Source organism: Pimephales promelas, chromosome 25 (genome assembly GCF_988280905.1).
Source record: "Pimephales promelas chromosome 25, fPimPro1.hap1.1, whole genome shotgun sequence".
NCBI lineage: Eukaryota > Metazoa > Chordata > Actinopteri > Cypriniformes > Leuciscidae > Pimephales > Pimephales promelas.
The window spans coordinates 1,907,498-1,934,388 of record NC_142793.1 but is presented as its reverse complement, the minus strand read 5'-3'; the positions used below and the strand labels follow the sequence as shown (position 1 = coordinate 1,934,388).

Genomic DNA, 26,891 nt, shown 5'->3' with positions numbered 1-26,891 from the left:
CACCCCCCTGGTGCCTGTGAGCCGCAAAACCACCCTTGCAACTTTGGGCCGGCGGCTCGCCGGCCTCAGTGTTAGGAAGTATCGTGAGATTTCAGGTCTCGCGAGGTAACGAATTGCTTTACGGCACTATACGCGCACACGCATGCGTACACGCCCCCGGCCATCCAGGAGCCGGCTAGCTATAAGAAAAAGGTAACGCTAGATATTGAATTCTTCAAGTTTTCGTGATGGCTGATGTAAAAGAAGAAGAAGACAGCTCGGAAGTGTTTATCAGAGAAACAAAGAAGAGAAACGGACCGGCTTTTTCAGAATAGAGAGAACTGAAAGAAAGCGAAGCCTGCAAAACCGATGCTGACCTGGCCTTCTTGCTGTTGCACTTGTAAGTATCTTTATAATAAACTGTGTTTAATGTTTGTATTTCTTGTAATTGTGACCTCGGGAGTCGGGATGTTTGCTATTGTCTGTTTTTTTTATTATTATATTATGCTCGCTGTCTGTTACCGGCTTACTAGTACGTTAGATACTGTAACTTAGATGTTAGCATTTTCATTAGCAAACAAACTTGCTTGTTTTCTGTAAGTAAGTGTTTTGTCCGTTCCTCTATCAGGGTTTATTTGTGTTTCTCAGATCGCCTATAAATCGATATGAAATTCTACAAATTATGCATTAGTTTAGCTTGTCGTCAGCCTCAGAATTAGTAACGTTATACTGTGCTGCTGACTTGATAATGCATAAACCGACACGAGAGCTGCTAGCTAATAATGCAACTTTTTTATATTTATTTACCCACATTTACACAAACAGAACTATAAGTAAACGAGAAATTGCATTGCAACTTCACACATGCAACTCCATCTGTGCTATTTTGACCTTGTCTATAAATGATATGTTGATAAAAGATTGATACATTTTCTTTTTCCTTTTTAGCTACAAGCGTTGGCAAGTGTTATCAACTCCGAGGCACCCCAGACCACCAGTACCACCGGTCTCAAGCTTCAATAATAAAATAAACAAACTTGTAATAAACAAATTAAACGTGTTTGACTTTCTTTGGTCAATCGTTACGATAGACAACTCGGATCACCAGAAAAATGATGAATGTAACGTAACATGTATTTTGATAATGCATAATCAAAGTAGCTATAGCTGTAGGCTAAACTAAAAATAAATAAATAGCGGAAATATTTATTATAGTATTGATTTTTAACCATAATGTTACTGATAACGTTTGGTAACACAATAAAAATATACACTATCTCAACATAATAATATTGTTCTGAGAATCATACAGTGGACATGGCTCGGGCGTCAGTTTGGTTTGAAATGTGCTGGGGACAGAGACGCATTCGGAAGGGCATTTTCAAAAGTGCTGGGTAACGCATTCATTCTTTTTTCTCTTTCGAGTAGGTAATATTTTGAACGACGATGTCCATAGCTTCCTGATGCACATAAAAATGAGCACAATACAGTGATGGTCCGGCCAGAGGTTCCGCACTCGAATAGTTTTTATTTCCCCCTCATCAAAACCAATAATGTTTATCAGTGGTTGAATTGATATAATGTTTATCAGTGGTTTTATATGTTTTGATGAGTGGGGGAAAATATACGAGAGAGGAATTAGAAACCATGAGAAAAAGGGACACGTTTGTGTGCATTTTGATTTGTGATTTCACCGGAAAGAATCTCCGCAACGGATTGAAGCGCGTTTCTGAGAGAAGCCAACACATTTCAGTGCTAGATCGCCTGTTATTTAACAAACAAATGAAACGAATGCTGTTAACTGGAGATGTTTTATTTGCATTGGTACATCTGTGCCGCGAGATGTTTCAAAAGTGGTGGGGACAAAATCCGTTTGTTCGCCGGCTTCTCTGAAAACAAATTCACATGGCCTGCCTGAACGAGATGGGAGGGGGAGTTGACAACGAGTTTACGACAGTTTTCTCATGTATATATACTCCGAAACTGTAGGGGGAGCTCGAGAGAGAAACCTGCGAGAAAACAGCAAAGAAGTTTCCAGTCTTACTGAGCGCTGCTTTAAGACAGAGGAGAGAAAACAAAATGTTTCACCGCACCCACCGTGGATGATAATGCTTCCAGACGTTGACATAACTTTGCCTGAAAATATAAGAAATTATAAGGGTGATAGTGGTCAAATGGCTATGAGATATGTGGATAATTATTTTAAGTATGTGCAAATCTTTACTGATGGATCAAAGCAACCAGAAACAGGAAAAGTGGCAATTGCATATGTGATACCAGAGTTTGATATTATTTTTTATGCAAGAGTTTCGGATCATTTGTCAGTGTACTCAGCAAAACTGATAGCAATTGTGATGGCGTTGCAGTGGGTAGAACAAATTAAACCACTGAGAGTAGTTGTGTGGTCAGATTCGTTGTCAGCCTTAGAAAATTTTAAATTAGGTAATACGAGTGAGAGGCATGATATTGTGTGTGAGATATTGACTTTGCTTCATAGTATTCAAAATGGGGGGACGCATGTAAAGTTTGTTTGGGTCCATGTAGGGCCCGGCCCATGTAGGTGTGGTTGGTAATGAGTTGGCAGACAAGTTTGCTAAACAGGCTTTGAAAGCGACAAATATGTCTATTATGTGTAAAATATCAAAGTAAATCAGAAGTCAGAAATCTGAAGCTAAGTCAATAATCAAAAAACGTGTTAAAAAGCTGTGGCAAGATAAATGGGATAGGGGAGATAAAGGGAGGGGTTTTTACCATGGACTGTAAAAAATGTTTTACATGATAAATCCTGAGGTTGGTCAAGGTCCTCTGGTTATAAGATGTCATAGAGAAGAACACATTTTTACAAGAATGAGAATAGGACACACTGGACTAAACAAAACATTACAGCTAATAGGAAAACATGAGTCAGGAAATTGTGAGATATGTAATGTGCCAGAACAGTGGCACAATGTATAAGAAATTTAAGAGAGAAAGGGTTTTAATTAAAAGGAAAATAGAGGGTAGTGGGGAAAGGTTTATCGTTAGAGATATTTTGTCTAAGGCTTTCGATCATAGAATAATAAAATACATGTTTGAATTTTTGAGCTATAGTGATCATCAAGCACAATCTATTTGAAGGGTGGCGGTAGTGCGTTAATAGTCTGCATCCACCGTTAAGCAGTCAAAGATGAAGAAGAAGTAGAAATGTTTGTTATCAATTTGAATAAGTACGAAAAAGGGTATTGTACACTTTTACTACCAAGAGTCCTGCACCTTTTCTCACACTGTAGCCTATATTCTGGGCACAATGACCATTTGATATTGCAGTGTTATGCTCATATTGCCTGGATATGTGGGTTGATTGTATTGTCACAATTTTTCAGCATAGTAACGTATTCTTCCTGTACTAGTAGTAATAGTACAACATATTTAGACTGATCACTGAATCATCTTCAGCTTTTTGGCAATTCACAATACATCTCGTACATATAATAATTTACTGGAGTTAGTCAATACTTACAAACATAGATGAGTTTTGCTCTAATTCAGAGTTAGTGGGTGGCTCTTAAAAGAGCCGTTGAGGAACAAACACTGGACTTTATTTCTTTTTGGGCGCTGCCTTTTTAGGCTTGGCGGCTTTAGGTTTTGCAGCTTTAGGTTTAGCAGCCTTTGCCTTTTTAGGGCTCTTGGCTGCTTTCTTAGCGACTGCTGGCTTCTTTGCCTTCTTGGGGCTCTTCGTCGCCTTCTTAGCGGCCTTGGCTGCGGGCTTCTTGGCCTTCTTTGGCGATTTCTTGGCGGCGGGCTTCTTTGCCGCTGCGCTCTTGGGCTTCTTGGCAGCGACGGGTTTCTTGGCCGCGGGCTTCTTCGCTTTAGGAGCCGCTTTCTTGACCGGTTTCTTCTTGGTCTCGGCTTGCTGCTTGTTGAGCTTGAATGAGCCCGAAGCGCCGGTCCCTTTGACCTGCTTCAGGGTGCCTTTAGTCACCAGGCTCTTGATGGCGATCTTGACGCGGGAGTTGTTCTTCTCCACGTCGTATCCGCCGGCAGCGAGCGCTTTCTTCAGCGCGGCGAGGGACACGCCGCTCCTCTCCTTGGATGCGGACACCGCTTTGACGATGAGCTCGCCGACGCCTGGACCTGCTTTCTTGGCTTTAGCAGCGGACTTCTTCTTGGGCGCTTTGGCCGGGGCGGCTGCAGCGGGTGCGGGAGCGGTTTCTGCCATTTCTCTCTTTCTCGATGAACAGTCTTTCAAACTACTTTCGTTTCAGCAATGTATGGCGCTCTCGCGCTGCGTTCTTAAATAACGCATGAGAACCTTATAGACTCAATCTACCCGCTCGGCATATGAGCGCGTCAACAAGCCCTTCTCTCGTGTGTTTTCTTCTCTTACATTTGGTTAAAAATTGGAGTGGTAAAATAGTTTGGTTCAGCCAAAACAAAATGAACACCAAGCAGAGGTTCTGGGCTTTCATCGGAGACTAAAATACCCAATGATGAAATGTTTATTTTGCCTTTGTCAGATCAAATCCAATGCGAGCATCTGCCACGAGGAAAAGCAGCGTGTAAATTTGATGGATATTTTCAGTGGAAATGTTGACAAAAGCCTGAAAACTTTATCTGTGTGTTCAGAAAACAGTCTGAAATAGATTGTAATGAAATCAGCATTAGCGAGGGGCGTGAGGAGGCTTTCATACAGATGTTTTTGGGGCAGCTTGAAGCACACAAACATCATCAGTCTCTCTGTGAATCTCATGTCTGACCAGCAGATGATCTGTCCTTAAAATAATTATAATTTGTATAAATATTAATAATAAATATCCTTTCCATAAGATGATGTACATCATATCAGCTAAATAGAAAATGTAAATCGTCATATTTGCTTAACCTTATTCGTTATTTAATGTGAATGAGGATCTTGTTAAAGCTCATCTGAATGAGCCGCTCATTTAAAGCAAGGCAGAGCAAGTGACTCAACAAAAAAAAAACTGCCCCCAGTTTCATATAACTCTTGTTCTGTTGCTTTTACTTTTCTGTACAATGTTTGAAACTTTGTATTGCAAGCATTCCTTATGACATTGTCTCATTAAGATGATTCGCTTGTATTTCTCCTGGTCGCTTTGGATAAAATCATCTGCTAAGTTAATGTGACAAAGAATAGGTAAAATAAGTTTGTTATATTGTGATTTACCACCACTGAAAGATAATTCGTAAAATAGTCATATAATTTGCACGATATGTTTGATACATTTGCACAGATTTCAGGGTTTTGGTCATACTAGTACTCAGGTGCGGACAGAGTACACAGCTTTATTACTTGAGTAAAAGTACAGATACCCCTTGCTAAATTTCACTCAAGTACAAGTAAAAGTACTACAGTCAGATGTCTACTTGAGTAAAAGTACTGAAGTACTTGTTTTTAAAAGTACTTGAGTATCAAGAGTACATTTTCTAAATATTGGTTCTGAGTAAATAATATACTCTGCATTTGAGCCAAGTACCAAGATCAGAGCTCTCTCTCCGGACAGCACGCCAAATATGTTTACCAATTGAATCTATCCGACCGATTTGTAAGTGTGAACTCGTGAATTCAGTTGCTTAAACATTTTCAATTTAATTCCTAAAATGTGTTTCCTGGAATTGAAAACAACAGGGGATATAAGAGTATTCTGATCCAAGACAATATTTGTCTGTTAGATCCATTTTCAGGTACTCTCTGCAGCCTCGAAGCGTCTGTCAGTCATCAGATGGAAACAGGCCTGGACCCCTGTGATGTGTGGCATCAGTGCGAGATCAATGATCAAAACACAGAGACAATGTAGTATCACATTCTCAACTTTAAGGAAGAAGGGTCATATTTATACAAGATAAAGCAGAATCATCTACAATGCAGGCCATCCATAGAACTGAAAGATCATCCCCATACGGAGTATTAATATAATATAATAACAAGCGAGGTCAGAAGTTCAAATGAATGTGTGCGTCTTGAGTTTGAGTGTACGAGTGTGTCCAAGTAATGGTTTTTGTTTTGTGTGTCCATGATGTGCACATAACTTAGCATAGCATAGCATAGCATAACATAACAGCTTAATAATGCAATAGCCAAATACTGAAACCCAATGTTATACTAGATGCAGTATTTGTTTAAAGAAACTATATTAACTTTGATAATATTACGAGCCAGTCGGATGTCTCACTGACTAGTTTATTAAAAGCAAAAATGACTTTAAAAAATTATATATATATATATATATATATATATATAGATAGATAGATAGAGAGAGAGAGAGAGAGAGAGAGAGAGAGAGAGAGAGAGAGAGAGAGAGAGAGAGAGAGAGAGAGAGAGAGAGAGAGAGAGAGAGAGAGAGAGAGAGAGAGAGAGAGAGAGAGAGAGAGAGAGAGAGAGCATTTAAAGGAATGTATTGAAAAATCCAAGAAGATTTATCAAACTGGGACCAAAGGCAGAGGTTCCATGGTTTTGTCACTGTCTGCAAGAACCATTAATTCTGTCATTAACTCCATTCAGCAGCTTATGTGTGTATCAAATGTTCTCACTTCAGATTGACACCACACAGGACATCACCTCACAAGACCAGTGTTCTGTTGTTGTATGATATGTTACAGACAAAATTCACCAAAGGATTATCGGCATTGTCAAGTGCAAGGAATCGACTGGACAATATTTTGTCAGTCTTGTTTCAGAGCTTACTGAAAAGCTTAATTTGGATCTGAGCAAGTGCATCGGAGATGCTACAGATGGTGCGTCTAATAGGTAAGGCCTATACAAAGGCTTTTCCACTCAGATGTCCAAAGTGGCACCAAATCAAGTGCACGTTTGGTGTTATGCACATGTACTAAACCTCTTTCTGGCTGACACAACCCAAACAGTAATAGAAAGTGGTTCACTGTTTGTAGTTTACTGTTTGTCTTTCACGAGTCATACAAAAGGATGAATGTGTGGGAAAGTGAGAGCCAGGGCAAGCATCAGAGGCGACTCTCACCAATTGGCGAGACAAGGTGGGGGGCCAAAGATAATGCTCTCAGGAAAATGTTTGGATCATTTGCAAATCCAGATAATTGTCTCTATGTGGATGTCATCCTTGCATTGACTGCAATACAAGAGGATAGGACCATGAAAACAACTGCCCGCGTTCAAGCACGAGGATTTGTTGAGGCTCTGCTTAAGTATGAGATGATACTGACAGCACAAACCTTCATCAGGATATTTGAGCAGACATCACCGCTGTCCAAATACCTCCAAACACAAGGGATGGATATTTTGTCTGCCCACAGAATGGTAATGGCAACACATGAATGCCTGAAAAGCATGTCAAGAGACTTTTCCTCAGTCAAAGCAGTTGCAGGGAAATTTGTTCTGTGGGCAAATGAAAAATTGCAGGAGCAAGACAAAGAGATAGAGCTGGAAGTTAAATCTGCAATGCCATCAAAAAGGAGGAGGAAGACAACCAGGATTCCTGTCGATTCCTTATGCTGAAACTGTCACAAATCCAGAATAGGTATAAGTCACAGTCCATAATCAGATCATGGACACAGCTACTGAGACATTACACAGGAGGTTTCTGGGTCATGGAACACTCTCTGCTGACCTTGCATTTCTAGATCCCAGGAACTTCACCTAGTTAAAGACATCCTCTTTACGACCATCAATGTTCCAAGAGCTCAGCAAATGTCTGTTGAGATTTGACAGTGAAGCAACTACTGAGAATTTACAATGTGAATTTAGAAGTTTTGTTCTGCAATGGGAAAAATTGAAAATGTATCCGCTCGTTGAGTACAGGGTCAAAACATTGGAAGACAAGACCGAAGATGAGGGGGTTGAAATCCGATGCAAGGAGTGTTCCTCGTGTAATGAATGTCCACAAGTGTTGCTACAAGATTCTCGGGAGGTTCAATCTGATGTCAAAAGCCTACCACCTCCTAGGTCTGGCATACAAGTTCCTGCTCATCCTGTCAATCACTCAGGTTGCCTGTGAGCGCACATTTTCAACACTTAAGTTCATTAAAACCAGACTCAGAAGCAAGCAGTCACAGGAGCACTTGGAAGCTTTTATGTTGATGGCATCCTTTTCTCTCTTGACTCTGATGTGATTGATCATTGACAAAGTTGCAGAGAAAAGTGAACTGTTTTCTAGGCTTCTTCTGTAGGTCCTGGCAGTGATGTTGTACCTCATGAAATATAGTTTAAATAGTTAATATAGTATACCCTAAGCATTAATATTTCTATTAAAATAATAAGTGGCACATAAATTAAGACCTTTAGTTATTTACAATAAAGCCTGCAAAATCATTTGCATTTTCTTTGCTTATTATTTTAAAAGTTTTGTCTGGGTTTTGATAGTAAATAAATTGTAAATATTAATTTACATGCAGATTAATGCACGTATAGACGTACATGTGTGTGTGTGTGTGTGTGTGTGTGTGTGTGTGTGTGTGTGTGTGTGTGTGTGTGTGTGTGTGTGTGTTATGTGACACGGCGCTGGTTTCTTTCAGGTCCTGTAAGCACAAGTAAAAGACGATCTTGTAACACGCATAGTACATATTACTGGCCTTTAACTCATCAATTGAAACGCTCAGTGTTGAACATGTCTGGAAGAGGCAAAGGCGGTAAGGGACTCGGGAAAGGAGGCGCTAAGCGACACCGTAAAGTTTTGCGCGATAACATCCAGGGAATCACCAAACCCGCCATTCGTCGTCTGGCTCGCCGCGGCGGCGTCAAGCGCATCTCCGGTCTGATCTACGAGGAGACCCGCGGAGTGTTGAAGGTGTTTCTGGAGAACGTGATCCGCGATGCCGTCACCTACACCGAGCACGCCAAGAGAAAGACCGTCACCGCCATGGATGTTGTGTACGCGCTGAAGAGACAGGGACGCACCCTGTACGGCTTCGGGGGATAAACGCCTGAAACCAGGACAAACCTCACAAACCCAAAGGCTCTTTTAAGAGCCACACACTCTGACACATAAAGAGTCAATGTTTCATGTCAAATCAAAGAATTAAGTTTCAGGAGTTTTGGTTTTATCAATTACGGTAAATCTCATTTAAGAACTCGTAAATGTTTTACAGTAATGGATCGAGAATATCGATACATTTCTACTTTCAATGTAATAAACCCAATGAAACCGTTTGGTTTTATTTTAAATGTTAATATTTTCCACAAAATCAACAAAAAAAAAAGTAATTAGATGAAATTTTACCAGTTAGCAGAAATGAGAATGCAGATATATTTCTGTTTTTAAACATCTAATGACGTTTTTAAAGTGTATCTGACCATTATTGGTCTGTTATCTCCAAAACTCGCTCAATGGGTTTATACGAAGATTTAAAATTACACGATCATGCACAATATTAGAACCGCTTACTTTCCTGAGAAATTAGTACTAAATAAAAAGAGCGGGAAACGAAACAAATGAAACTTGCTGGAAGTGTGTAGTTCAAACATGAGACGGTGGGCGGAACTATATCTTATCCACACCTGTGATTGGCCCGCGTTCCTCTCAAGTTGTCCAATGAAATGTGAGTTTGTGGGTTTGGTCTATGGAAACAGACAATCAGATATCTCCCTAACACTTTGAAAATTAGCATAGAGCAGTGAATAAATCCCTCTGTATCGCACTGTTGCTTACATTAACTCGTCAGTCTTGTGATCTCGCATCATCATGCCTGAACCAGCAAAGTCCGCGCCTAAGAAGGGATCCAAGAAGGCCGTCACCAAGACCGCCGGTAAGGGAGGAAAGAAGCGCAGAAAGTCCAGGAAGGAGAGCTACGCCATCTATGTCTACAAAGTCCTGAAGCAGGTCCACCCTGACACCGGCATCTCCTCCAAGGCGATGGGCATCATGAACTCTTTCGTCAACGACATCTTCGAGCGCATCGCCGGTGAGTCGTCTCGCCTCGCGCACTACAACAAGCGCTCCACCATCACTTCCAGAGAGATCCAGACCGCCGTGCGTCTGTTGCTGCCCGGAGAGCTGGCCAAACACGCCGTGTCCGAGGGCACAAAGGCCGTCACCAAATACACCAGCTCGAAGTGAGGCCTGCCCGACTTCAACTACCCCAAAGGCTCTTTTAAGAGCCACACATTTTCTCAGATAAAGACCTTTTGTGTTATCTAATACTTTTAATTCTATAAGTTCTTTGAGTTTGCAAATATAAACATTGACTTGGGTTTCTGAGGAGTTTAAAGATGAACTGAACTGAAAAATATCGACGTTGAAAACGTGTTGTTTATGACAATTAAAAGTAAATTACACTAAACATTTTTTAAAAATATATATTAAAGGGTTAGTTCACCCAAAAATGAAAATTCTGTCAGTATTTACTCACCCTCATGTTGTTCCAACCCCGTAAGACCTTCGTTCATCTTCGGAACACAAATTAAGATATTTAGGATATTAAAATCGCTCCTGCATACAGTCCATAGGCTTCTTGAGGGACTGGCTCTTGCTGTCCTCGAAAAGTAATTGAAGACATCGTTAAAATAGTCCAAGTGACTACAGGGGCTCAATCTTAAGTTTATCAAACGACGAGAACACTTTTGTGCGCAAAAAAACAACAAAAATAATTACTTCATTTCAACTATTCACTTCCTTCTCCATGGGCCTGTAGTCAGTTAACGTAGTGTGATTGCGTAGAGCTACGTCACACGTAGGCTCACTATTGGTCGACGCTGGTCATGTGTGTGTGATGCGTGTGACGTACAATAACAGAAGCTTACGCTATTAAACTAGTTAGCTGACTCGCGCAGAGGGAGAAATAAACGAATAGTTGAAATAAAGTCGTTATTTTTGTTGTTTTTTTGCGCACAAAAGTGTTCTCGTCGGTTGATAAACTTAAGATTGAGCCCCTGTAGTCACTTGGACTATTTTAACGATGTCTTTTATGACTTTTCGGGGACGGCAAGAGCCAGTCCCTCAAGAAGCCTATGGACTGTATGCAGGAGCGATTTTAATATCTTAAATATCTTAATTCGTTTTCCGAAGATGAACGAAGGTCTTACGGGGTTGGAACAACATGAGGGTGAGTAAATACTGACAGAATTTTCATTTTTGGGTGAACTAACCCTTTAATATAGCTTTTTTAAGCAACGCAAAATTGCGCTTGTTAGCGCTGGCAGTTCCGATGACGTCACTGGCATGGTAGGACCCACGGAGCGCCATAGACAACAGCTGTAGGTCCTGTATACACAGACGAAAATGAGCGCTTTTAACGGCATGGATTACGCATTTGAGCCCGTGAGGGACAGGCCGGTAGTGTCTAACTACCACCACATGGAGGACGATCAGTTTCAGGCTTCACTTGCAGTACAGGATCGTTTGGGGGAAAGTGACTGCGGGCGCGAGCGCTGTGGAGCATAGACACTGCGACGATCTGTTGCAGAGAGGTCAACATGGACATTTATTGATCGGCGAAAAATGCATCACCATGCACCGTTCATTTCGGATGCTGTTCGGTGAGAGAAACGTGTTGAAGGAGGCTATGCTGTCTCTAATGGATGTCCGAGCTGAGACGCTGGACCGCCCCATAAGTAGCAGGGTATGTTACGAATAGGCGACGGCTGGGCTAACTTGTTACACTTTTCTCAGATTGTTTAGATTAACAGTGTACTGGCAGTTCACTCTATGGGCGAGGGTGCATTTAGGAAGGAGAAAATCCCATCCTTTACAGTGAACTATACATCAGGGATCTTTTCCCCCTCACCATCAAGGATTCGAGTAACGTTAACGTGATGTGTTGAACTTGTAACTTGTGTAAATAAAACATTTCGTGCATTGTCAGACGTTTCATGTACTCATTGACGAAAGTACACATCTCTAAATAGTGTGTCGCTAAAAAATCTGTTTCCTCAGCCATGTCAGCTAGCCTTAGACTGTTTACAAGCTACGGCTGTTCTGCTGGTGCGGGTAGGCAACGGAGTGGCTTACCATGCCAGTGACGTAGTCGAACGTTGAAATCCAACATGGCGGCGCCCGTGTAACAAAAACAACACTTTCAATGTACTATTTTATCCCTTTTAACAAATTCTGCCATTTTAAAAATTGTACCAATGAGAATAAATAAAATAGATCTGTTATATCACCTTTTCTCAAATTTCAGTTCAGTTCATCTTTAAGGCTGAACTCGTTTTACAACCCTAATCTATTTCATTCTGTCGTTAGTTTAATATTTTTTTAAAATAAGGTTGTCTTTTCCTTCCTTGCTCTAAATGGCCTACTACTCTCAGTATTTTGTATCTTGTGTAAATCTCATCAAACCGCAAACTGTTCCTTACATTTGAAACTCACTCAACTGTTTTACATTTACCTTTGCTCTAATTTCATCAACCATGTGTGCAGATACACGTTAAATACAAAAAACTTAATTCATGTATGAGTAAAATTACCCTTTTATGAACTACTACCAACTCTTCTTCCAATTGTCAAATAAAAACATTATTTTACTTCCATATAAAAGACAATGATTTTACTTGGAAAATTGGAAGAAAAGTTGGTAGTAATTTATAAAAGGGTTACTTTACTCAAACATGAATAGAAAATAAATGGAAATAAAGTTTTTGCATTTAACTTGTATCTGCACGCATGGCTGATGAAATTAGAACAAAACAAATGTTTATAACGTTGTAGCCCCCAAACCGTAATCACTTTATAGCCCTTAATCCTGTAATTTTGGACAAATGTGGGCACAGAGGACTAAGGTGTGATCCTAATTTTTAGTTTTTATAAATGTTATATCACTGTCTTTGATAAAGTTTTGTTTATCCATTTATCGTTTTTTTTTTTTTGCCGGTATTTTTGAATTTATTTCATTCAAAAAGTACCAAATTTTCTATGTAAATTATGCTTATTTTCTGTCACCTGGTGTCTTATTTTGGCTTATTTTAGAATGCTCTAGTCTAATTTAGTTTTTCCCATTCATTTCTTGGGTGCCAATTTTCAACCCAAATACAAGATTAAGGAGTTTTGTGTTCAGGAGGCAAACTTAGGAAAACTAGCAAAGTCTTGTACCGCTCAGATCAAGAGAAGTATTCATTTATCTATTTATTAAATAAATTACATTATCTCTTTGATTTACACAAGCTGGATTAGGGTTGTAAAACGAGCTCAGCCTTACACTCCTCAGAAACCCAAGTCAATGTTTATATTTACAAACTCAAAGAACTCATAGAATTAAAAGCATTAGATAACACAAAAGCTCTTTTTCTGAGAAGATGTGTGGCTCTTAAAAGAGCCTTTGGGGTAGTTGAAGTCGGGCAGGCCTCACTTCGAGCTGGTGTATTTGGTGACGGCCTTTGTGCCCTCGGACACGGCGTGTTTGGCCAGCTCTCCAGGCAGCAACAGACGCACGGCGGTCTGGATCTCTCTGGAAGTGATGGTGGAGCGCTTGTTGTAGTGCGCGAGGCGAGACGACTCACCGGCGATGCGCTCGAAGATGTCGTTGACGAAAGAGTTCATGATGCCCATCGCCTTGGAGGAGATGCCGGTGTCAGGGTGGACCTGCTTCAGGACTTTGTAGACATAGATGGCGTAGCTCTCCTTCCTGGACTTTCTGCGCTTCTTTCCTCCCTTACCGGCGGTCTTGGTGACGGCCTTCTTGGATCCCTTCTTAGGAGCGGACTTTGCTGGTTCAGGCATGATGATGCGATATCACAAGACTGACGAGTTAATGTAAGCAACAGTGCGATACAGAGGGATTTATTCACTGCTCTATGCTAATGTCCAAAGTGTTAGGGAAATATCTGATTGTCTGTTTTCAGAGACCAAACCCACACATTTACATTTCATTGGGCTGCTTGAGAGGCGTGAGGACCAATCACAGGTGTGGATAAGATATAGTTCCGCCCACCGTCTCATGTTTGAACTACACACTTCCGCCAAGTTTCATTTGTTTCGTTTCCCGCTCTTTTTATTTAGTAATATTTTCTGAGGAAAATAAGCGGTTCTAATATTGTGCATGATCGTGTAATTTTAAAACTTCTTATAAGCCCATTGAGCGAGTTTGGGAGATAACAGACCAATAATGGTCAGATACACTTTAAAAATGTTATTGTTTAGATGTTTAAAAACAGAAATATATCTTCGTTCCTACATTCTCATTCCTGCTAACTGGTAAGTTACCGTTTTTATATAATTACTTGTTTTTCTTGTTGATTTTGTGGAAAAGCGTTTGTGGAAAGGATTATTGTGTAAAACAAAAAGGTTTAATTGAGTATTTATTACATTTAAAGTAGAAAAAGGTATCGATATTCTAGACCCATTAACTTACTGTGAAACATTTACGAGTTCTGAAAATTTGACTTGACATGAAGCATTAACTCTTTATGTGTTAGAGTGTGTGGCTCTTAAAAGAGCCTTTGGGTTTGTGTGGTTTGTCCTGGTTTCAGGCGTTTATCCCCCGAAGCCGTACAGGGTGCGTCCCTGTCTCTTCAGCGCGTACACAACATCCATGGCGGTGACGGTCTTTCTCTTGGCGTGCTCGGTGTAGGTGACGGCATCGCGGATCACGTTCTCCAGAAACACCTTCAACACTCCGCGGGTCTCCTCATAGATCAGACCGGAGATGCGCTTGACACCTCCGCGGCGAGCCAGACGACGAATGGCGGGTTTCGTGATTCCCTGGATGTTATCGCGCAAAACTTTACGGTGACGCTTAGCGCCTCCTTTCCCGAGTCCCTTACCGCCTTTGCCTCTACCAGACATGTTCAACACTGAGAGTTTCAATCGACGAACGAAAGACTACAAATGTGTGCCGATGGTATTCAGAGGAAGTCTTTTACATGTGTTTACAGGACCTGACAGAAGCCAACGCCGCGTCACATGACACACACCCCTCCCCCAAAAAATAGTCAGAGGCGAGCACATGTGATTTATTTCCAACCGTAACCTTTGTTTCATACTGCAATTTGTGCAATTTATTTCACAAAGGTGAAATTCTATGGATTCAATTATGTCTATCAGAGATTAGGAAAGGCTTGACAAATAAAGAAATGGTAATAGCTGTCTTTCTTTTTTGATATCTATATGCTGTGGAAAGAAGAAATCCTTACAAAACAAAATGAATTGGTTATAGGGGGTAGACTACAATTGGGTATTAGACTTCTTGGTTGGTGGAACAATAGAAATAAAGGCAGGTAAGGAGTATTCTAGAACGCACTTTGTAGAAAACAGAACACTGCAGGTAGTGTATGTAGTCCACTGATATTTAATATAAGGACAAATGAAATTTTTGAACAAGTTGAACATGGTATAGGAAAATCATTATGTGGCGAATGATGGGGCCCTTTGGATTAGGGGTCGACATCTAGAATAAAGAACTTGAGCAAGTTAGGGTGATTCGATTTCTTGGAGTTTTATTTGATAGAAAGCTTACAGACAACACACTGATAAAATGAAAACAAAATGCAAGAAAATTCTAAATATATTGAATGTAGCTAGCTGTGTAATTGTACATGAAGTGTTTTGTAGTTTCTTAGCAAAAAAGAAAACAAAAAATGCCTATTGCCACACATGCTTTTTGCTGTATAGTTTCATTTTATCTCAATTTTACCTTTTTATATGTTGTATTTGCACTATTTGGAAACCCTCATACTAGGGGAATGTAAGGCCTTAAATATAGCTCTCTGTATAGACCATTTCACAAGATGTAAACAACACTGGTCCAGAAGCACTTCCTGTTTCAGTTTGTAACTGTTTTCTTTATTTCACGTGTAAAGAAAACATCTTAAAGATGTTTGTTTAACTTTTTGATTCAGTTTTAAATGTTCTGTTGGTTGTATTTTATCCCAGCCTTTATGTAGTGTTAAAAAACTGAAACAGATTCGGATTTTGTGTTTTTGTGTGATTTTGGGTCCAGTATGTTGATACAGTACATCAAAGTGATAAACTAATTGTCTGGTCATATAGGTGATGTTGTGCTGAAAAAAAAATGGTACCAAAAATTGGTATAGTAAACATTTGTTTATGTCGCAAAATTTAAAAAAAAATAAAAAAGTACTCAAAAAGGGCCAAAATAGCCCAAGACTCCGAAGGGTTGAACAATATAAAACAAGCTCAAGATCTAAGAATATGTAGTGGGGTTCTTAAAACATCTCCAGTTGCGGCAGATGCCGTTGGGTCTCAGAAGACTTACACTAATACTAGCATATTGGGTAAACCTGCAAAGAACATAATGAATTCCTTCCTGCAAAGAACACACAGAAGTGTTGGGAACATAGTAAATCTAATTTTAGGAGTTTTGGATGGGTTGTGAATAAAAAAGCAAGAGAAGTAGGTTTGAATAGTATACAATATTGTCCTACTGTCAGATATTCAAATATCACTCTAAAAAATGCTGGGTTGTTTTAACCAAAATGTGTGTCAAATATGGACAAACCCAAACATTTAAACATTTAACCCAATGGCTGAGTTTGACCCAAAGATGGGATAAAACAACCCAGCATTTTTTAGAGTAATGCTAATGCCTGATTTACAAAAACATGAGGAAATAAAAGATAATTCAAAGCAAATACCTGTCTGGTTTGTTGTACAAAGATACTTAGAAAGTAATTTTCTTAATAAAATAATGATTTTCACAGATGGTTTAAGGAAATGGACATACAAAAGAACAACAGATAATCTTTCAGTTTACACAGTAGAACTAGTAGCATTATATTGGGATTACAGTGGGTAGATGAATATAACACACAACATGTTTCAGTTGCATCTGATAGTTTGGCACTAGTTGATGTACAGCTGCACTACTTCCTGACTTAAGCCAGCTCCTTGTTTCCTGTCTGCCATTATTGGCCGAACTTGATTAATTCAGGTGTGTCTGATTATTGTTGCTGTGACTACTGAGGTCAGGCACACCTGGATTAATCAATTTGGCCAATAATGGCAGACAGGAAACAAGGAGCTGGCTTAAGTTCAGGAAGTGGTGCATCTGTGCATAAAGTCCATTGAAATATATAAAATAATACAGATTACACAATAAAGGTGTGAGTGTATGATTTGTGTTCCTGCAGATGTTTTGTGACAGGAAATGAAGAAGTGGATTATGTTGGCTAAACAATCCCTTAACCCACCAACCCCTTGAATCCCTTAAATCACCAACAGTTGATTTGCAGGTTGCATTAAGTGAAACTGAGACATTTAAAAGATCACACTTTGGGATATCAATGATACAGGAAGAAATTTGTATAGTATTCAAAGCTCTTTTGGCATGAAAAGGGAGATGAGTAAAAATCAAAGTGAAGAAAGGATGACATACAGGGCTCAAAAAGACACCTCATCTATTAGGTAGACATATAAATGGAGTGTGTTTATATTGCAATCAGTCAGAATCAGTCCAACATGTGATGATGATTGTAATGGCAGTGATCTTTGTAACTCTCTTACAATTACAAAAATCACAGCAGTTATAGCCTATAGTATCCACCTGCAGACCCGCAGCACACCAGTTTCAGAACCCCAACGCCAGAACCGGAAGTAAGGGGCGGAGCTTACGTTCTAACCAACGCCAGGGCCGTAAGTGAGGGGCGGAGCTTAGGTTCGAAACCTAATAACGCCACCTAATGTAATTTGGAGGGTATTTTACACATAAAACAGCTTTTATTGAACATGAAATGTCCTACTCTCTAGGCATGTATGTTATGATGCTACATTAGCCTACAGTACAATAAGCATTTTAAAACATTGATTTTGTTTAATATGATTGTATATAGTTTCAGTTATCCGTTTCATTGTATTATGAGTTACTGATCATGATAAAAAATAATACTTTAAACTTATGGGCATTTTAATGTATAACAGTTTAATAATTTTAGCTAAGCAGTTTATGCATACGTGTAGATTTATGAAGGTAAGACCTTTGTTTTTTTGGTTTTTATAAAGGAGATAACTTTCTATAATAAAGCTTTGAAAGATATAAAACAAGACACGCATTGGAGGTTTTCAAAATTATTCACAATTCGATAACTGATTAGACCTCTGTGATATTTTATGTTCTATTTATTTATTTATTGTGTTTACAAAATCTTAAGTTGTTTTGATATTGAAGATATGTATTTGTAAGATGATTTTGATTGTTTAATTAAAAAATAAAAAGCATGGGTATTTTTTATTAAATATACTTTATTTCACAAGAACATGTGCAGCATGCATTTTTTTCGTGTAAAATAATAATGCCAGAATCTAAAAAAGAGAGAGAAAATCCGGCATTGTTTTAAACGAAACAATACAAATGTATACAAACTGACCAATTCAACCCCGTAGGCCTGCTTTATCACAACAATCTTGCATAAATTTAACTTACAATGTATCAAATGAGGAACTCACTCTCAGGCCCATTTTGTCCTTACATTCTTGCTAAAATAATTATAATGCAATAATAATAATTCCGCCCCTCCCTCACTTCCGGTTCTGGCACTGGGGTTCTGAAACTGGTGGTGCTGCGGGTCTACAGCTGGATATATCTCGTTATAGCCTTCACGAAAGTCTGAGCTACGTCCTTACTTCAACTTGAAAGATAAAGACTAAGAAATATACACTTCTCAAACACAAAACGAGCCCACAAGTATTCACCAATATAGCGTTTTTTGACATTATTCTCCGCAAACAGTACACTCATCTCCACTCCCACATGCTCACAGTATACACTAGTTTATGATAGAAGAAATTTAAAACACTTTATAACCTACATAGATTGACCTCTGACACTTCCGTTTGATCCTGTAATGACGATTTAGAGGTCACAACATAACCAGAACAGATTGATTTCAATATTGTCAGTACTTCTCTGTATTTTGTCCTTCTTTTCACATGAGAATAAGTTACTGTATTCAATGCAGTGCCGCAACTTTTCTAGAAAAGCAAAAAAGCGCCACTCTGCTGTTGTTAAGTCAGACCTGGAAGTTACTGTAACCATATACCAACTTTAATATGAATTATCGTCAGCACTACATAGGAAATTCTCTCATTCAGTGTAAACTTTGGTGGCTCTTAAAAGAGCCGTTGTGGGTTGAATCAGACGCCGGTTTAAGCGCGCTCTCCGCGGATGCGGCGGGCCAGCTGAATATCTTTGGGCATGATGGTGACCCTCTTGGCGTGGATGGCGCACAGGTTGGTGTCCTCGAACAGACCGACCAAGTAAGCCTCGCTGGACTCCTGCAGGGCCATGACAGCGGAGCTCTGGAAGCGCAGGTCCGTCTTGAAGTCCTGAGCGATTTCTCTCACCAGCCGCTGGAAGGGCAGTTTGCGGATCAGCAGCTCGGTGGACTTCTGATAGCGGCGGATCTCCCGCAGAGCCACGGTCCCGGGCCGGTAGCGGTGAGGCTTCTTGACGCCGCCGGTGGCCGGAGCGCTCTTACGGGCGGCTTTAGTAGCGAGCTGCTTCCTCGGGGCTTTACCACCGGTGGATTTACGAGCGGTCTGCTTGGTTCTTGCCATTGCTGTTGTCTTCTTCTCTCTGTCCTGCTTGCGCTGAATATGTTACTCTCTGTGTTACACGCCCGATTTTAAAGCATTGAGGCGCCACGAGCTCATTGTGTCGCGATGATGCAGGCCTTGTGATTGGTTAGTACGTGACGTCTGCGCATGAGTGCCAGCCAATGACCGCGCGTTTCCTCTTTTCAAACAATCGGAGAGTTCCCGCTCGAGCTGTTTTGTTCCGTTGACTACTTTGGGCGCCTTTATACTTAAAACATTGTATTTATTTGTATGTAAGTTCCAGTGGTTGTGCAGATTTCAGATTAGAAAAAAAAAACATTACAGTCTGCATAAAAGCACTGCAGCAAGACACACTACTAGGGTTTCCATCCTCCCCGTGAAATAGAGGATCAGTAGATCAGCCCAGATAACAAAGACCCAGAGGAACATTGATCAACCACCTTGGATATTGCCAGAAGTAAAAGTAGATCTAGTTTTATTAGGAATGAAGAACAAAGACATGGGGTTCATTTTTGACTCGTATAATGTACATGAGTAAATTGATAATTATAATAGTTAAATTCATATTTACACAGATGCATCAAGGAGTTTAGATAATAGAGTAGAAGTAGCGTTTTTTTGTTCCAGAGTTTAATATTTTAGCAGCAAAAAGAATAAGTGATAATGTGTCAGTATACACAAGAGAAATGCTAGCAATTTTGTTAACAGTACATAGTGGAAGTAAGACCGTTAAGAACTATTATTTGTTCAGATTCTGTATAATCCTTAGTTAGTTTACAGAGCAATCATTAGAACCGATGTATTAATAGAGATGCATCAAGCATTATATAGAATTCAAATGATGGGTATTACAGTTATATTTGTGTGGGTTCCAGCACATATTGGATTCAAAGGAAACGAAAAGGCAGATAATGCTGCAAAGGTGGCCACGAGAAGAGAATTGATGTAGAAGTTAACATGAGTAAGATTGAAATTACATGTATGGCAAGGAAAAGGAGAGATGAGACAATTATATCTAGACTCAGATTTGGGCATACAGGATTAAACAGTACTTTATTTAAAATAGGTAAACATAAACACTGGCAGATGTGAATACTGCGAACAACAAGTGACAATAGAACACGTCATGATATACTGTAAAAAATATGAGGGAAAAGGGAGGGAAATGATCCAAGTTGCCTAAAAGGCATTCAGTTATACACTCCATACCAGTTGGTGGCAGTAATACATGTGCCAACTGCCAAAAATATCTAATAGAAGAAGGCACATTGATCAAATCCTTTTTCCCTGAAGCCGATATGTACATTACCCTTTAAATTAGACGATCATTTATTAAACTATTCAATATAGTCAAAGCATGGAAACTATATTTTAATATCAGAATAAATGAATTGGGTGGTAAACATACATTAGGTGAGTATGTTCTTATAACATGTACATAACGTCAACTGTAACGTTTATGGTGGAGATAGACACTGTTGTGTAGGTGGGTTATTTTCCTCCTTGACCAAAATTGTTTATGGTGTTTATAAATATTAACAGAGAAAAGCGCTCATTAACAGATAAAATAGGTGGCTCTTAAAAGAGCCTTTGTTTCAGTAATAGACTCTATGATCTGTTTACTTCGATTTGGCGGGTTTCTCGGTCTTCTTGGGCAACAGCACGGCCTGGATGTTGGGCAGCACGCCGCCCTGAGCGATGGTCACTCCGCCCAGAAGTTTGTTGAGCTCCTCGTCATTACGCACCGCCAGCTGCAGGTGACGGGGGATGATGCGGGTCTTCTTGTTGTCCCGAGCGGCGTTTCCGGCCAGCTCCAGGATCTCAGCGGTGAGGTACTCGAGTACCGCCGCCAGATAAACAGGAGCTCCGGCACCGACGCGCTCGCCGTAGTTTCCCTTGCGGAGGAGCCTGTGGACACGGCCGACGGGGAACTGCAGTCCCGCCCTGGAGGAGCGAGTCTTGGCCTTTGCTCGGGCTTTACCGCCGGTTTTGCCTCTGCCGCTCATTTTCAAATCTGTTATTACTGTCTCAAGCAATAATGTTATGGTAGTGTGTCTGCTCATACTCTCTTTAAAAGAGAGTTCCAGTCGCCCATTGGTTTAGAGTCTGTAAAGATTCAAACCAATCACTGAACAAATGGTGTTTTGGGCTTTTCCCCCGAAAGCCCAACCCCCTTTTCTGGCGTGGATCGTTAAGTGCACTTAATGACGTAGGACAGAAGAGAGGAAACCCAAACCGTATTCACTTTATAGCCCTTAATCCAGTAATTGTGGACAAATGTGGGCACAGAGGACTCAGGTGTGATCTTAATTTTGATTTATTATAAATGTTATATCACTGTCTAAGATAAAGTTTTGTCTATTCATTTATGATGTTTTTATTTTTATTTTGGGGGTATTTTTGAATTTATTTACTTCAAAAAGTAAAAATTTGTCTATATAAATTATGCTTATTTTTATGTTTTATATTTTTTAACTACATAAAAATATCATTCCAATAAGTTCTTAGAGCTAAAACCTAAAATGAAGTGACTTTGCTGTCACCTGATGTCTTATTTTGGGTCATTTTAGAATGCTCTAAATTACAGTTTTTCCCCATTCATTTCTATAGGTGCCCAATTTTGACCCAAATACAAGATTATTACGGTTTTTTTTTTTTCACCCACTTAACATTGTAGAATTGAGTTTAAAAAAAATGTTTGTTCAGGAGGCAAGTCTTGAACCACTCAGATCAACGGAAGAATTTTTTTAAAAAATAAATAAAAACTATTTTGGCCACATTTGTCCAAATACGGTTTCAGGGTTGAAATAGCAAAACCTAAGAAAAACAGCTAACCGTTTTTAAAACGTATTAACACCTTTATTCTTAAAAAAATATATAGTGTCAGCACATGATGGTAATTGTGACTGTATAACCTCTGCAAACTGGTTTTGGGATTGTTTCTCAGATATTTTAAAATTTAAATTCTTGTTAAATATAAAATAAACATTGATTGTTGCTTTCATTAGTATAATTAATTTGTTATTGGTATAATTATGCACAGTGCCTGTTGGAATGTAAAACAGAGGTCTCATAGAATTAAGAGCTAGATAATACACAAAAACTCTTTTTCTGAGAAGATGTGTGGCTCTTAAAAGAGCCTTTGGGGTAGTTGAAGTCGGGCACGCCTCACTTCGAGCTGGTGTATTTGGTGACGGCCTTTGTGCCCTCGGACACGGCGTGTTTGGCCAGCTCTCCGGGCAGCAACAGACGCACGGCGGTCTGGATCTCTCTGGAAGTGATGGTGGAGCGCTTGTTGTAGTGCGCGAGGCGAGACGACTCACCGGCGATGCGCTCGAAGATGTCGTTGACGAAAGAGTTCATGATGCCCATCGCCTTGGAGGAGATGCCGGTGTCAGGGTGGACCTGCTTCAGGACTTTGTAGACATAGATGGCGTAGCTCTCCTTCCTGGACTTTCTGCGCTTCTTTCCTCCCTTACCGGCGGTCTTGGTGACGGCCTTCTTGGATCCCTTCTTAGGAGCGGACTTTGCTGGTTCAGGCATGATGATGCGATATCACAAGACTGACGAATTAATGTAATCAACAGTGCGATACAGAGGGATTTATTCACTGCTCTATGCTAATTTTCAAAGTGTTACGGAAATATCTGATTGTCTGTTTTCAGAGACCAAACCCACAAACTCACATTTCATTGGACAACTTGAGAGGAACGAGGGCCAATCACAGATGTGGATAAGCTATAGTTCCGCCCTCCATCTCATGTTTATACACTTCCGCCAAGTTTCATTTGTTTTGTTTTTTTCCCGCTCTTTTTATTTAGTAATATCAGAGCCCGTCTAACGGAGAGCCTTGGCACTTCCATTAGAATTCCACTGGGGGTGATCGCGGGCGAGTGCAGAATGAATGGGAGTCTATGGGGCTAAACGGCTAAATGTGTCTCTTTCACCTGCTTGTCGTTAAATCAAAATAGATTTTATTGTTGATTCCGCAAGTTCAATATAGATTATAGGCCAAAAGTCGAATGAACGACTACTTATGTCCTTTTGATTTCTTACAGGTTAGGCCGTTGTTGGCCGGAACACGCTAGCATTCTGCTATTGTGTGACGTCATCACATTTTTGAACGGATTTTTAGAACAGATAAGTGAACTTAAAAATGCAATTTTCAGCTGAGTGTATTATCTTAGCCCTCCCTTTTGAATGCAACTTTCAAATTACTTGACAAAAAAATACATCCTGAGAAAAGTGGATTTCTGGGGGTGAAACCCCATTGACTCCCATGCATTCTGCACTCGACCGCGAGCGCCCCCTCATGGACAGAGAACAGTCCAGAACCCGGAAGTAACCAGACATTCTCTGGTAATATTTTCTGGGGAAAATAAGCGGTTCTAATATTGTGCATGATCGTGTAATTTTAAAACTTCTTATAAACCCATTGAGCGAGTTTGGGAGAAAAGAGACCAATAATGGTCAGATACACTTTAAAAGCGTTATTGGTTATATTTAAAAACAGAAATATATCTTCGTTTCTGCATTCTCATTTCTGCTGACTGGTACCGTTTTATCTAATTACTTGTTTTTCTTGTTGATTTTGTGGAAAAGCGTTCGTGGAAAGGATTAATGTTTAAAACAAAACCAAACGGTTTAATTGGGTTTATTACATTAAAAGTAGAAAGGTATCGATATTCTCGATCCATTACTGTGAAACATTTACGAGTTCTTAAATGAGATGTAACCTTAATTGAGAAAACCAAAACTTCTGAAACTTAATTCTTTGATTTGACATGAAACATTGACTCTTTATGTGGCAGAGTGTGTGGTTTTAGGGTTAAATAAATACAAAAAAAGGGTATTGTATGCTTTTACTACCAAAAGTCCTGCACCTTTTCTCACACTGTATATTCTGGGCACAATGGCCATATTGCACAGTGTTATGTTCCTATAGTTATATAGGAGGTTAATAACTGCCCATATTGTCTGGATATGTGGGTTGATTGTATTTGTATTTTCAATTCTTCAGCATAGTAGTGTGTAACGTATATATTCTTCCTGTACTAGTAGTAAGTAATAGTACAACATAATAGACTGATCACTGAATCATCTTCAGCTTTTTGGCAATTCACAATAAATCTCGTACATATAATGATTTACTGGAGTAATTTTCTTTAAAACGTACACACACATAGATGAGTTTTGCTCTTATTCAGAATTAGTGGGTGGCTCTTAAAAGAGCCGTTGAGGAACAAACACTGGACTTTATTTCTTTTTGGGCGCTGCCTTTTTAGGCTTGGCGGCTTTAGGTTTTGCAGCTTTAGGTTTAGCAGCCTTTGCCTTTTTAGGGCTCTTGGCTGCTTTCTTAGCGACTGCTGGCTTCTTTGCCTTCTTGGGGCTCTTCGTCGCCTTCTTAGCGGCCTTGACTGCGGGCTTCTTGGCCTTCTTGGGCGATTTCTTGGCGGCGGGCTTCTTTGCCGCTGCGCTCTTGGGCTTCTTGGCAGCGACGGGTTTCTTGGCCGCGGGCTTCTTCGCTTTAGGAGCCGCTTTCTTGACCGGTTTCTTCTTGGTCTCGGCTTGCTGCTTGTTGAGCTTGAATGAGCCCGAGGCGCCGGTTCCTTTGACCTGCTTCAGGGTGCCTTTAGTCACCAGGCTCTTGATGGCGATCTTGACGCGGGAGTTGTTCTTCTCCACGTCGTATCCACCGGCAGCGAGCGCTTTCTTCAGCGCGGCGAGGGACACGCCGCTCCTCTCCTTGGATGCGGACACCGCTTTGACGATGAGCTCGCCGACGCCTGGACCTGCTTTCTTGGCTTTCGCAGCGGACTTCTTCTTGGGCGCTTTGGCCGGGGCGGCTGCAGCGGGTGCGGGAGCAGTTTCTGCCATTTCTCTATTTCCGGAACAGTCTTTCAAACTACTTTCGTTTCAGCAATGGTTAGCGCTCTCGCGGCGCTGCGCTCTTAAATAACGCATGAGAACCTTATAGACTCAACCTACCCACTCGGCGTCTGTGCGCGTCAACAAGCCCTTCTCTCGTGTGTTTTCTTCTCGTACATTTGGTTAAAAACTGGACTGGTAAAATAGTTTTGCGCTGTAAAAACAAACTGAACACCAAGCAGAGGTTCTGGGCTTTCACCGGAGACTAAAATACCCAATGATGAAATGTTTATTTTGCCTTTGTCGGATCAAATCCAAGGCGAGCATCAGCCACGAGGAAAAGCAGCGTGTAAATTTGATATATATTTTCAGTGGAAATGTTGATAAAATCCTTAAAACTTTATCTGTGTGTTCAGAAAACAGTCTGAAATAAATTTTTATGAAATCAGCATCAGCGAGAGGGTGTGAGGATGCTTTCATACAGATGTTTTTGGGGCAGCTTGAAGCACACGAGCATCATCAGTCTCTCTGTGAATCTCATGTCTGACCAGCAGATGATCTGTCCTTAAAATAATTATAATTTGTATTAATATTAATAATAAATATCCTTTCCATAAGATGATGTACATCATATCACCTAAATAAAAAATGTAAATCGCCAAACCTGTTTATCCTTATTCACATTATTGAAACAGAAATAAATGACGAATGAGGATTGTGTAAAAGCTCAAATGAATGAGCCGCTCATTTAAATTATGACATTGTCTCCTTAAGATGAATCTTGTATTTCTCCTGGTCGCTTATGATAAAATCATCTGCTAAGTTAATGTGACAAAGAACAGGTCAAATATAAGTTTGTTATATTTTGATTTAACCACCATTGAATGCTAATTCATAAAATAGTCATATAATGTGCACTATATGTTTGATATATTTGCAGATATTTGGGTTTGTAGGACCGTAAACCAGCTCAATCTCTTCCATCTCAGATAGGGGTATTACTTTATTTTATTTTATTTTTACTCTTAACTGTTTTTATTTATATTGATTGCATTTACTGAATGAGCACTGTGCCACTGTTTGTCCGACTGTTACTGTACATTTTATTTTCTACACTGTATTTTATTTTTATTATTATGATTTTTTTATTATAAACTGTTTTAATTATTCTGACTTCTTTAATTTCTTCCATGTAAAGCACTTTAAATTGCCACTGTGTATGAAATGTGCTATATAAATAAACTTCCCTTGCCTTGCCTTGCCTTTGGGGAAGGTGCAGGATTACACAGGCAGATTTAATTGGGATCAGTAATAAAGCATGAGGACACTGGAGTTGAAGGGCTGATAATAACTATGTCAAAACTTTTTGAATTAAACTCTCAAAAACAATTCAGTTCCTTAGACGTTTTCAATTTAATTCCTAAAATGTGTTTCTTGGAATTGCAAACAAAAGGGCATACGAGAGCATTCTGATCCAAGACAATATTTGTCTGTTAGATTCATTTTCAGGTACTCTCTGCTGCCTCGAAGCATCTGTCAGTCGTCAGATGGAAACAGGCCTGGACCCCTGTGATGTGTGGCATCAGTCCGAGATCAATGATCAAAACACAGAGACAGTGTAGTATCACATTC

General features: G+C 39.9%; 7 protein-coding genes and 2 pseudogenes across 7 annotated transcripts; 2 read left to right on the top strand and 7 right to left on the bottom strand.

Moving 5' to 3' along the window:
* Positions 1 to 3,377: 3,377 nt before the first annotated feature.
* LOC120468128 (histone H1 pseudogene) lies at positions 3,378 to 4,213 on the bottom strand (annotated as a pseudogene).
* Positions 4,214 to 8,539: 4,326 nt separating this feature from the next.
* On the top strand, positions 8,540 to 8,980 carry LOC120468168 (histone H4). Its single transcript, XM_039656821.2, has one exon. The coding sequence runs from the start codon at positions 8,556 to 8,558 to the stop codon at positions 8,865 to 8,867; it is 312 nt and encodes a 103-aa protein (XP_039512755.1). The 5' UTR covers positions 8,540 to 8,555; the 3' UTR covers positions 8,868 to 8,980.
* Positions 8,981 to 9,606: 626 nt separating this feature from the next.
* Positions 9,607 to 10,207, top strand: LOC120468151 (histone H2B). Its single transcript, XM_089127598.1, has one exon. The coding sequence runs from the start codon at positions 9,630 to 9,632 to the stop codon at positions 10,002 to 10,004; it is 375 nt and encodes a 124-aa protein (XP_088983724.1). The 5' UTR covers positions 9,607 to 9,629; the 3' UTR covers positions 10,005 to 10,207.
* A 2,777-nt stretch (positions 10,208 to 12,984) lies between these two features.
* On the bottom strand, positions 12,985 to 14,084 carry LOC120468149 (histone H2B). Its single transcript, XM_039656799.2, has one exon. It carries the CDS (start codon positions 13,599 to 13,601, stop codon positions 13,227 to 13,229), a length of 375 nt encoding a protein of 124 aa, XP_039512733.1. The 5' UTR covers positions 13,602 to 14,084; the 3' UTR covers positions 12,985 to 13,226.
* A 150-nt stretch (positions 14,085 to 14,234) lies between these two features.
* LOC120468167 (histone H4) lies at positions 14,235 to 14,832 on the bottom strand. The gene has a single exon (XM_039656819.2). It carries the CDS (start codon positions 14,664 to 14,666, stop codon positions 14,355 to 14,357), a length of 312 nt encoding a protein of 103 aa, XP_039512753.1. The 5' UTR covers positions 14,667 to 14,832; the 3' UTR covers positions 14,235 to 14,354.
* A 3,304-nt stretch (positions 14,833 to 18,136) lies between these two features.
* LOC148964966 (histone H3-like) lies at positions 18,137 to 19,446 on the bottom strand. The gene has a single exon (XM_089127597.1). The coding sequence runs from the start codon at positions 19,389 to 19,391 to the stop codon at positions 18,981 to 18,983; it is 411 nt and encodes a 136-aa protein (XP_088983723.1). The 5' UTR covers positions 19,392 to 19,446; the 3' UTR covers positions 18,137 to 18,980.
* Positions 19,447 to 20,433: 987 nt separating this feature from the next.
* On the bottom strand, positions 20,434 to 21,440 carry LOC120468136 (histone H2A-like). Its single transcript, XM_039656785.2, has one exon. The coding sequence runs from the start codon at positions 21,395 to 21,397 to the stop codon at positions 21,011 to 21,013; it is 387 nt and encodes a 128-aa protein (XP_039512719.2). The 5' UTR covers positions 21,398 to 21,440; the 3' UTR covers positions 20,434 to 21,010.
* An 824-nt stretch (positions 21,441 to 22,264) lies between these two features.
* LOC120468150 (histone H2B) lies at positions 22,265 to 22,977 on the bottom strand. Its single transcript, XM_039656800.2, has one exon. It carries the CDS (start codon positions 22,932 to 22,934, stop codon positions 22,560 to 22,562), a length of 375 nt encoding a protein of 124 aa, XP_039512734.1. The 5' UTR covers positions 22,935 to 22,977; the 3' UTR covers positions 22,265 to 22,559.
* A 1,065-nt stretch (positions 22,978 to 24,042) lies between these two features.
* LOC120468130 (histone H1 pseudogene) lies at positions 24,043 to 25,302 on the bottom strand (annotated as a pseudogene).
* Positions 25,303 to 26,891: the final 1,589 nt, after the last annotated feature.

Coding starts and splice junctions, on each gene's coding strand:
- LOC120468151 (XM_089127598.1), top strand. CDS start 9,630: ATGCCTGAACCAGCAAAGTCCGCGCCTAAGAAGGGATCCAAGAAGGCC.
- LOC120468168 (XM_039656821.2), top strand. CDS start 8,556: ATGTCTGGAAGAGGCAAAGGCGGTAAGGGACTCGGGAAAGGAGGCGCT.
- LOC120468136 (XM_039656785.2), bottom strand. CDS start 21,397: ATGAGCGGCAGAGGCAAAACCGGCGGTAAAGCCCGAGCAAAGGCCAAG.
- LOC120468149 (XM_039656799.2), bottom strand. CDS start 13,601: ATGCCTGAACCAGCAAAGTCCGCTCCTAAGAAGGGATCCAAGAAGGCC.
- LOC148964966 (XM_089127597.1), bottom strand. CDS start 19,391: ATGGCAAGAACCAAGCAGACCGCTCGTAAATCCACCGGTGGTAAAGCC.
- LOC120468150 (XM_039656800.2), bottom strand. CDS start 22,934: ATGCCTGAACCAGCAAAGTCCGCTCCTAAGAAGGGATCCAAGAAGGCC.
- LOC120468167 (XM_039656819.2), bottom strand. CDS start 14,666: ATGTCTGGTAGAGGCAAAGGCGGTAAGGGACTCGGGAAAGGAGGCGCT.